The 12,159-nt window shown below is 35.4% G+C and overlaps 1 protein-coding gene across 1 annotated transcript in view; it reads right to left on the bottom strand.

Annotated features, from left to right (window-relative positions):
- Positions 1-12,159, bottom strand: part of LOC106868227 (polyribonucleotide nucleotidyltransferase 1, mitochondrial) — a 400,992-nt gene that overhangs the window by 108,041 nt on the left and 280,792 nt on the right. Inside the window, exon 23 of the mRNA XM_089351556.1 lies at positions 8,409-8,515. Within this exon, the coding sequence (XP_089207682.1) occupies positions 8,409-8,515 (107 nt within the window). The remainder of the gene's footprint in view (positions 1-8,408; positions 8,516-12,159) is intronic.

Genomic DNA, 12,159 nt, shown 5'->3' on the forward strand with positions numbered 1-12,159 from the left:
CTTACAAACACAACTTTACCATGGGGCCATTTTCAAACTGCATTTTGCTCATATTGAAACGCTTAACATGGGAAGAAGGGGAGGCAACCTAAGTGACACTCACACCATGTGTGCACTTCTCACTTGATAATGTTTGAATCTGTGCGTAAGTGTCAATGTTATTACTGTTGTTGTCGTTGCTGTTCTCGTCACCTAGTAAATTCACAAGATCACTTCATAAACTATGTATTTCTAAAACCACAAGTTAAATTATATGTCTATTGTTGTAAAGCAGACATGTTACTTGTTTCCTGCTTCACATTCATAAAATTGTTTGTCATATTAATTTTATTTCTTTCTGCATTGAAAGGCATTGCTTTGTCGACTGGTCACCATTACAAATGCAGTCAAACCAATAATAGACCGAAATTCAAATAAATTTGAAATAGAGTTGTTTGTTTTTACGAAAAACAAATGAAGAAATAATAAAAACAGTGCCTTGTAAAGTAGGGCTACGCAAGAAAAAGAAAAACAACAGCATGCAAAAAATATTAATCCAATTTCTCGGAAAACAGGTGTTAATATCGAATGTGAAAGAAGATGTTAATATTCATATGACGTCAAATTGAAGCGAAAGAAAAGGAAAAAAAATATTTTATTTCACAAAATTAAAATTCTTTTTGTCTCAATAATAAAATGAAATAAAACCGACAAGCCTTGTACAAGGCTTACACATATAAAAATAATATAATCCAATATCTCAAAATCCTTCAGAAAACAACACTCCACAAGTCAATAGTAAGAATGAACAAACACGTTTGCTCAGGGAGAAAGCAATAATAGTTATGATGTTGACGACGATGATGATGATGATGATAATTATGATAATAATAATAATAATAATAATAATAATGATGATGATGATGATGATAATAATAATAATGACAAGAAATTAAAAACGAATGAAACTGAAAATTGGGCGGGGGAGGTAAAGAAAAGAATGCATGGTCAATTTCATAGAGATGTTGAAGATAAGACAGACAGAGAAAAAAGATGGCTGTAGATGACTAAAAGTGATTTAAAGCCGGAAGCGGAGGCTCTAATCTGTGCTGCCTAAGAGCAAGCACTAAGAACAAACTACATAAAATACAGAATAGACAACACATCAGAAAGTGATAAGAGCAGAATCTGTGGACAGAACGGTGAAACCGTATGGAATATTACCAGCCAATGTATGTCACTAGCTCAGAAGGAATATAAGACACGCCACGACAATATAGCCAGGCTTGTCCATTGGACACTTTTCAACAAGTATGGACTTGACAGAGCAAAAAATTGGTATGAGCACAAACCTGAAGTTATCGTCGAAAACAGAAATGCAAAGATCCTATGGTATTTTATGATTCAGTGCAACCATGAAATAGAGAACAGGAAGCCAGACATAGTGTTGAGAAAAAAAGTAAACTATGTTGGATCATAGATATAGCATGCCTAGCTTACAACAAGGTATGCGATAAGGAAGAAAGAAAAGTCAAGAGATATGACAGGTTAGCTTGGGAAGTTAAGCAGTTGTGGTCGATGAAAAAGGTAGCAGTAGTACCAATAATTGTCAGGGCCCTGGGAACAGTGAGCAAAAGTCTCGAGAAGTACGTGGAACAAATAGGGGCTGCAATAAGGGTGGAGCACTTGCAGAAAACAACACTACTTGAAACCACTTGAATACTCTGGAAGGTGCTCGAAAAATAAGAGGTGTTACCTTAGTTCACTGGTAGTGGACAGCTGACAATGTCGTACATCTTCAGCATTGTTATGAAGCTTGTAGATGAGCATCATCATCATCATTATTATTATGGAAGGGAAATTGTTCATTTATGCTCTTCCATGAAAAGAATGTCTGGTCATGGGGGAAAATAATACCTTGCTTGGAAACAGAGGAGGATTGGCAACAGGAAAAGCATCCAGCCATAGAAAAGCTGCCTCATACAAAATTCCACCTGACCCACGCAAGCATGGGGAAAGTGAACATTAAATGATGATGATGATGATGATGATGATGATGATGATGATGGTAATGATGATGATGATGATGATGATGATGGTAATGATGATGATGATGATGATGATGATGATGATGATGATGATGATGATTATGATGATTATGATGATGTTGATCATGATGGTAATGATGATGATGATAATGGTGATGATTATGATGACGGTAATGATGCTGATAATGATGATAATGGTAATGATGATGATTATGATGATCCCTATACATTCTGATTTCAAATCCCAACAGAATTAGCTGACTTTTATTCTTCTGGGCAAGCGAGGGGTGCAATAAATTAAATTAAGTAACAGTCAGATAAATGATCAGCAGAGAGAGAGAGAGGTGGGGCGGGAGAAAGGGGGGAAAATCAATTTAATCATCTCCCTCATGCCACTTTCACCCCATCCCCATCATCACCCCTTGCCCCCCCCCTCCTGCACCATCATCTCCCCCCCCCCCAAAAAAAAAACCCCCCCAAAAAAACCCCATATATAACACTGAGTTGATGTTAGAAATCATTATTATATATTTTATTGTTATTTTCGAAATGAATCAGTTGTTATTTTAGTTGAGACTGGAATGAAACATTCGTTATGCTTGTCAAAATACAATGACAATAAATTATATTGAGCTGAATTTAATTTAATTGAATTACACTATAAAACTTGGTATATAACAACATTGATAATAATAATAACAATAATGATAATGATAATGATAATAATGATAGTATTGATAATGATAATAATAGTGATGATTGAAATATTGTTTGGGCTGTTAACCTTATTTCTCTCGGGTGTTTTGTTCTTTTCTGAAGCCAAAAAACAGTTAGCGCCAGCATAGCCGTGTGGTTATGAAGTTTGCTTTGCAGACCCAGAATAATCAGGTTCAGTCCCACTACACAGTAGCTTGAGCAAGTTTGTTCAGTTATAGTCCTGGTTCAACCAAGACCATGTGAGTGGATTTGGTAAACAGTGACTGGGTCACACAAAATGCATACGTGCTTGTTTGTGTGTATGCATGTGCAAAGGACCGAGATTCTTGGCGCCTTGCTGTACTCCAGAAGACCCGTACTCTGCAGCTGAATTGTTAAGACCGGCCCTTCTAGTGGTGTAAAGCACTGCCACATAAAAGCACCTGTGTGGTGCCCCATAAAAGCGCCCATGTGGTGACATGGAAAAGCATTTGTGCAAGGAACATCTAAAAGTGCTTTATACAGTGTCACATAAAAGCACCCATGTGGCAACCCTATAAAAGTGCCTGTGCAGCAACATGTAAATGCACCCATGCAGTGCCGCAGTAAAAGCACCCAGCACATTCTGTAAAGAAGTTGGCGTTAGGAAAGGCATCCAGCTGTAGAAACCACACCACAACAGACGGGAGTCTGATGTAGCCCCTACAAGCTTGCCAGCCCTGGTTACACCGTCCAACCCATGCCAGCATGGACAATGGACATTAAATAACGATGATAATGACGATGATGATGATGATGATGTGTGTGTGTGTGTGTGTGTGTGTGTGTGTGTGCGTGTGTGTGTATGTGCACATGCATATTTGTGTTCACTTGTTCACTTCCACATGACTTAGCAGTTTGTTAAAATGAACCCAAAAGCCTAAGGACCAGGCGTACAGTAAGTGCTAGGGATTGGTCTCATTGCCTAAATCCTTCGAGACTAAACCCAGCATGGCCACAGTCCAATGATTGAAACAAACGAACAGGATGAGGACTCTTACGTAAAGAAGTGCTGAGGTCTAATTGTGGATGGCACCTGCGGAAGGGGCAAACCCTGGAAGATGTGGGACGAAGTGGTCACAAGGGCAAGAAATGCCAAGGGACCAGGACATGTGGTGATTTGCTGTACTTGATAAGGTGTGTCAAGCTAAGTAAAACCACGGTTTTCCATGCATACAGACGTATCTATAGGCGTAGGAGTGGCTGTGTGGTATGTAGTGTGCTTACCAACCACTTGGTTCCAGGTTCAGTCCCACTGTGTGGCACCTTGGGCAAGTGCCTTCTACTATAGCCTTGGGCTGACCAAAGCCTTGTGAGTGGATTTGGTAGACGGAAACTGAAAGAAGGCGGAGAGCTGGCAGAATCGTTAGCATGCCGGGCAAAATTCTTAGTAGCATTTCATCTGCCATTACATTCTGAGTTCAAATTCCACCCAGGTTGACTTTGCCTTTCATCCTTTCGGGGTTGATTAATTAAGTACCAGTTACGTACTGGGGTCAATGTAATCGACTTAATCTCTTTGTCTGTCCTTGTTTGTCCCCTTTGTGTCTAGCCACTTGTGGGCAGTAAAGAAATAGGAAACTGGAAGAAGCCCATCGTATATATGTATATGTATATATGTGTGTATATGCTTGTGTGTCTGTGTTTGTCACCCCAACATCGCTTGACAACTGATGGTGGCATGTTTACGTCCCTGTAACTTAGCGGTTCAGCAAAAGAGACTGATAGAATAAGTGCTAGGCTTACAAAGAATAAGTCCTGGGGTCGATTTGCTCGACTAAAGGCGGTGCTCCAGCATGGCCACAGTCAAATGACTGAAACAAGTAAAAGAGTAAAAAGAGTATCCTTTCAGGTGCCGGTGCCACTTAAAAAGCACCTGTTCCAGTGCTGCATTAACACACCTGTGCTGATGCTGCACAAACACACCATTGCCAGCTGCACTTAAAAAGCACCCAGCATGCCCTGTAAAGTGGTTGGTATCAGGAAGGGCACCCAGCCGTAGAAACCATGATAAAACAGACAGTTGGAGTCTGGACATCTTCCTGCTGGCTAGCTGCACGTCAAACCGTCCAACCCATGCCAGCATGGAAAGCAAATGTTAAATGATGATGATGATGTCTTGGGTTCAGTCCCATGGTGCGGCACCTTGGACATGTGACTTCTATTATAGCCTCAGGTTGACCAAGGCCTTGTGAGTGGATCTGGCAGAAGGAATCTGAAGTAAGTGTGGTTATGTTATGTGTGTGCATGTTTGTGTATATACCTTTGTCTAGATATCACACAATGGTTGTAAATGAGCATCATTGTTTTCAGTCTGCCATGAAAAACACATCAAACTATGGTCAAATATCAGCTTGCTTGGAAACAGGTGAGCGTTGGCAACAGGAAGGGCATCTAAAAATCAAAAATCTGCCTCAACAAATTTCATCTGACCCATGCATGGAAAAGTGGGCCTTGAATGATGAGGGTGATGAGAGTCTGCTTTGAAGAACATTTGGGAGCTATTTCTAGTAGGCTGAGTGACTACATAGAGGCTCCTTTATTGGACTCATGCTATAGAATATCGTAAAATGAGAGAACAGATTGACTAAATGTACACATATTATATAACACTGCCACATAGAAAAGACAACAGGTTCCGAATACAATAATATTATGCTACTGCGAGGTTGCTGCTGCAGAAAAAACAAAAGGAAAAAAAAAATCAAAAACAGAAAAGGAAAAAATAAATGAAAAGCCTGACTTCAACACAGATAACGAGAGAGAAAATTAATATTGAATTAAAAATTAAATTATGACAGAATTACAATTACCAAATTAAGTAAAGAAATTCTTGAAGATAAAATTAAATCTGAAAAATATTAAAATATAACATTAAGTAAAAAAAAAAATTAAAAAAAAAGAAAACAAAAAACAAATAAAAAAAATTATCTAAGAAGGAAAAATTATCAATCAATAAACAAATTTCCTGAAATATTTTTCTTTCCAGTTTTCCAATCAGTTAATGATGTGGGTTAAAATGGTTTATAAATTGAGACAATTACACAAGTTTTCTAGAAGTGGTGTCATTTGAAAAACTGTTATATGAATACTCAAACCAAATAACCCAGCACTTTTTCTTTTTTCTAAATATGTTTTAAAAACTTCCTTTATGATAAGCGCTATCATCATAACACTGTATCAACCAGTCTGTCAGATGTTGTTATACATTGCTGGTCACAATGCATTTCCTCGCATTGTTGTAGCTTTTGAACGATGTCACCTCACTGGCTTGGTGAGCAGGCCAACATCCCCCCCGATCAGAAGGCTAGTCTGTCACAAGAGTTACCCGTTTACGGCTGAGTGGACTGGACTAACATGAAATGAAGTGTTTTGCTCAGGAACATAATGCGACACCAGTCTGGTAATCAAAATCATAATCTTGCAATATTGAGTGCAGCACCCAAATTACAATGCCACAAGGCGCAGGAGTGGCTGTGTGGTAAGTAGCTTGCTTACCAGCCACATGGTTCCAGGTTCAGCCCCACTGCATGGCACCTTGGGCAAGTGTTTTCTACTATAGCCTCGGGCCGACCAAAGCCTTGTGAGTGGATTTGGTAGACGGAAACTGAAAGAACCCCGTCGTATGTATGTATATATATATATATATATATATATATATATATATATATATATGTGTGTGTGTGTATGTGTGTGTGTATGTGTATGTGTGTGCATATGATTGTGTGTCTGTGTTTGTCCCCCCAATATTGCTTCACAACTGATGGTGATGTGTTTACGTCCCTGTAACTTAGCGGTTCAGCAAAAGAGACCGATAGAATAAGTACTAGGCTTCCAAAGAATAAGTCCTGGGGTCCATTTGCTCGACTAAAGGCGGTGCTCCAGCATGGCCGCAGTCAAATGACTGAAACAAATAAAAGAATAAAAGAAGAATAAAGGAGTATGCCTAGTGGTTTATAAACCATTAAAACATGGGTTATAATGGTTTGTAACTCTCGACACATAAAGGTATAGCTGTGTGGTGAAGATGTTTGCATGGCAACCACATAGTTTCAGGTTCAATTCCCTTGCACGTTACCATAGACAAATGTCTTCTACACTTGTCCCAAACTATAGCCCCTCACCACAAGGGCCTTATTGCAGTGTGGTGACTTGTGTGCTGCACTGACCCTCAGAGCTATGCCAGCACAGTGCAAGCTTCTGGTAGGGCCTCTTATTCTGGACAGATCAAAGGACAGAAGTCAGTCTAATATGGACCATTTTTATCCAGAGGTAAAAATGGGGTTGCATGGGACCAATGAAAAATGGCAACATATATATATATATTGGTACCACATAAAAAGCACCCAGATCATTTTCTGAAGTGGTTGGCATTAGGAAGGGCACCTAGCTGTAAAAACCATGCCAAAACAGACAGTGAAGTTTGATGCAGTCTTCTGGCTTGCCAGCTCATGCCAAACCTTTCAACCCATGCCAGCATGGAAAACGGACATTAAATGATTACATACATACATACATAGAGAGACATACATACATACATACATACATACATACACAGACAGATAAATATATAGACAGATAGATGGAAAGATGGGCTAAGAATGGGTTTGCATGGGACAGTCCTACCTAGAAAAAAGGCAACATATATATATATACGCATACATACATAGACAGACAAACAGATAAATAAATACACAAATAGATGGATAGAGAGATACATGATTAGACAGATAGATAGAGAGAGAGAAAGAGAGAGAGATTGTGTAATTAAAACATGTTTAACTTTTTAACATAAGTGGAGAATAAACTAATTCTATGTGATTTTATGTATGGAAAATAGAAATATACTGTTTAACTTTTTAAAAGGTGTGGAGAATAATGTATTCTATGTGATTTGTATGTATGAAAAACAGAAATATAACGATATGTTTTCACAGAATAAATGATTTTGTATCATACTCAACTGAAATTATATTGGTACATGTACTCCTAAAGGGGGCCACACCAATGTAACAACTATTCTTTTTGATTTTGTTTTCTGGTTAGTTCTTAAGTTGTGAACTATAACAGCATTTCATATTGGAAAAGTTGACAAGGTTTCAAAACAAACATACATATATACACAAGCACATCTGCACAGTAAATAACTGCAAAGAAGTTATAACCAAAATAAAAGTTGTAAGCAAAAAAAAAAAAAAAAAATTATAACCAAAAAAAAAAAAATAACCCCCAAAAATTATAACCGAAAAAGAAAAATAACCAAAAAAAAAAATTATAACCCAAAAAAAAAATAACCCCAAAAAATTATAACCGAAAAAAAAATTATAACTAAAATTTAAAAAATTATAACCAAAAAAAAAAATACCCCAAAAAAATTATAACCAAAAAAAAAATTATAAGCAAAAAAAATTATAACCAAAAAAAAATTATAACCAAAAAAAATTATAACCAAAAAAAAATTAGAGCCAAACAAAAAAAATCATAACCCACCAAAAAATTATAACCAAAAAAAAAAAATTATAACCAAAAAAAAAATTATAACCCCAAAAAACCCATCTGATTTTAAGATGCATAATTATATAACTGTAGTGGTTCTTGTGGCTGAAGTTCAATTGGTGTGAAAAATGAAAGGAGAAAATGACTTACTTCTTCTTTCAGATAATTATCAATCATTTCTTGGGCTTCTTCGAAAGCGCTTTGGTTGGGAGCAAAGATCTGGAATGTGGTCTCATCAATTGGTGTGATTGTCACACCTAGCAGGTGGGGAGAAAACAGAAAAAAAGAAAACATAAAACTTAAGTCACCATTATCAATGATTTTTATTTACAACAACAATAATGATAATGTAAATATCATCTCAGTAGTTGGAGGGGCACTGGAAGCCCTAATGACCTGGTTTGAGAAATATGTCAGAGAAACTGGGATTGATATGAGGGTAGAACATGCTCAGAAAAATGGTGTGTTAGGGACACAGAGGATTTTGAGATTTTGTGGTTACAAAAGAGGATATAATACAATATCTGTCGTCTTTGTTGCTGCTGTTGCTGCTGCTTGGTCTCAATTAGTTCTTACAGAACATATCTGAGACCACATGGCTGAACAAATATTCTGCATTTTAAGACAGTAAGGTGTGATCTGAGGAAGATTTGTGCTCTATTTCTAGCAGGATGACTAGCCACGTCAAAGCACATTTGTTGGCAAATCAGGGTTTGTTGTTAACTTTGAACCGATGGCTCCTATGACCTATTCATTCAGCACCTTAAATTCATAAGCACCATGCTTTGTAGTTCCATTAATGAATCTTTAATTATAACGACTTGTAAATTATATTCAAATTATTCCTCTAATAGCTTTCATTGTTTCTTTTTGCTTCTATCAAACAAACTAATTTGGTATACGGAAAAGGTGGATTAGCAGAAGGTGATCTCAATAGTGAAAAAAGTAAAGCAAGCAGCAATACACAACGTGAACAACAATAGGAGACGATCACATAAACCTTGAAATAACTTGGTCGAACATTAAACGTGAATAACACAAATAAATAGATAGATAAATAAATAAATAAATGAATGAATGAATGAATAAATAAATAAAAGCAGTAAGCCAAGAACGAAAAGGAAAACAGTGAGAATGGTGTTAAAGCACAGAGCTAGGACCATAATGGTTTGCACCTTCCAAACAAACTACAAATAAGACCTTACCAGTGCAATACAACCACCACCAGAGCTACCAACACCACTATCGTAACGACAACAACTACAACAACTACGCTACACAACATTTGGGTCTCTTCTTTTTTTTTTGTGTTTTCGTTTTTTTTTTGGTTTTTGATTTTTTGATTTTTTTTCCATTTTGATTTCCAGTTGCTTGGTGATGGAATCGCTAAAAACCGTTGGAGAACAAAGACTGTTTGCAGAACAGAGAAAATGAAGAATGTTCAGAAGAGAAACAAAACAAAATAGAAATGGAAAATTGTGACATAAATTTCAATTGAGAACACATTGCAGGACTATCATTATCATTATTATTATTATCATTATTATTATTATTATCATTATTATTATTATCATTATTATTATTATTATTATTATTATTATCATTATTATCATTATTATTATTATTATCATTATTATTATTATTATTATCATTATCATTATTATCATTATTATTATTATTATTATTATTATTATCATTATTATTATTATTATTATTATTATCATTATTATTATTATCATTATTATTATTATTATTATCATTATTATCATTATTATTATTATTATTATTATCATTATTATTATTATTATTATTATTATCATTATTATTATTATTATCATTATTATTATTATCATTATTATTATTATCATTATTATTATTATTATTATTATCATTATTATTATCATTATTATTATTATCATTATTATTATCATTATTATTATTATTATCATTATTATTATTATTATCATTATTATTATTATTATTATTATTATCATTATTATTATTATTATTATTATTATTATTATTATTATTATTATTATCATTATCATTTTTATTGTTGTGAGCTTGAAGAATCATTAGCACGCTGGGCGAAATGCTTAGCAGCATTTTGCCCATCACAATGTTCTGTGTTCAAATTGTGTCAAGGTCGGCTTTGCCTTTCATCCTTTCGGGGTCGAAAACTTAAGTACCAGTAAAAAAACACTGGGGTCAACCGTAATCAACTAACCCCCGCTTCCCCAAATTTCAGGTCTTGTGTCTTTGTGTAGAAAGGAGTATTATTGCTATTGCAACTACTACTACTACTACTACTACTACTACTACTACTAATATTACTACTACTACTACTACTAGTACTAAAGGTGGTGAGCTGGCAGAATCTTTAGCATGCCAAACAAAATGCTTAGCGACATGTCGTTCATCTGTATGTTTTAAGTTCAAATTCCACCAAGGATGACTTAATTTTTCATCCTTTTGGGGTCGATAAAATTGAGTGTGTGCAATAATGACAGTGTGTTACTAAACTCTCTGGTCTGAGTTTGGGTGAGCGAGTGTCATGTCAATAGTGTCGAGGTACAATTTTTTTTCAGCCGGATTTTCAACCTTGTTGCAATCCTTACCAGTTCTTCCTCCCAACTTTTTCAGATTCTAGACATTGTGACAAAGAAAATGATACACCAGCCTCGAAAATGGTTGGTGCAATGCTAACGGTACTCTGTTACTAAACGCCTCGTTTGTAATAGGTCAAGGAACCACACTGAGGCCTCCTATTCCCAAGTCATTCTCAATAAATAGGCTTACGTTCAAAGGCATTCTAGCCATGGCCATTCTGCCTCTTCTTCCTAGGACTACATTATTAACCCTTTTGTTATCATATTTCTGTTGAAATATGCTGACTTTGCTTCAGTTAATTTTCAAAATAATGAGGAACTTTGTAAAATAAATCTCTCGTTATTAAGCTGTTGTTTGGATCTTAAATTTACATAAAAACTTTGACGGAAGGTTTTAATTTAAACAATTTGAAAACAGGAAGTTTGTTTCATACAGAGGCAGTCTTAGACAGGTTGGTAAGAAAAGAATTAGATGTGTTTTTACATTCTTAAAGAGCAGAATATGATCTGAGGGGAAAGTGGTTGCTAATTCTAGCAAATCAAACAATTGCACAAACCACAAATACTCCCTCATTGGTTATTCTTAGCATATTTTATATGAGGCAAACATGACAGCAATATAAATTGCCTTTAAACAACCATTGCAATGTTTGAACTCATAAATTTGAGACAAGGAGTTGGGTACCTAAAATTCAAACTCTAAATATTTTTTTTTAATTTCAGAAGAGAAAAGAACTTTTCAAACTTTGAACAAACTAAAATGGTTTGAAGCCAGTTGTTTCACACCTCTGGTCCTGATAAAATAATTACAAAGAAATGGTATGAAGTAAAAAATACTCAGGAATAGATAGAAAAATTAATATTAATTCGATTAGAAATTTAAATGAAACAAAATTGAATTTAAACAAACTATGGTCAGAACTTGAAATTTCTAATCAGGTGTGACATTGTTCTGAAAAACAGTGTCAATACAAGAGCTGCAGGCCTAGAAATAACACAGTCTGCACACATAGCAGCAGAAACCATTTTTGGGGTGGGGGGGAGAAAAAAAAAAAAAAAAAAAGATAGAGAAAGGAGGTTTTTTTAATCTTGGCTGATCAACTTTAAAGAATTAAAGCAAGGTGTATAAGATGACTGATGATAGCTGTAATGACAAGTAAAGTGACAATGATAACAATTATGATGATAATAATTATAACGAAGGTAATGGTGGTACTAACAGAGAGAGAGGTTTTAATGTCAGAGATAAAGGAAAAGATAACAGTGGGGATGATGATGATGATGACAACGAT

Source organism: Octopus bimaculoides, chromosome 4 (genome assembly GCF_046866305.1).
Source record: "Octopus bimaculoides isolate indiv1 chromosome 4, ASM4686630v1, whole genome shotgun sequence".
NCBI classification, from domain to species: Eukaryota; Metazoa; Mollusca; class Cephalopoda; order Octopoda; family Octopodidae; genus Octopus; species Octopus bimaculoides.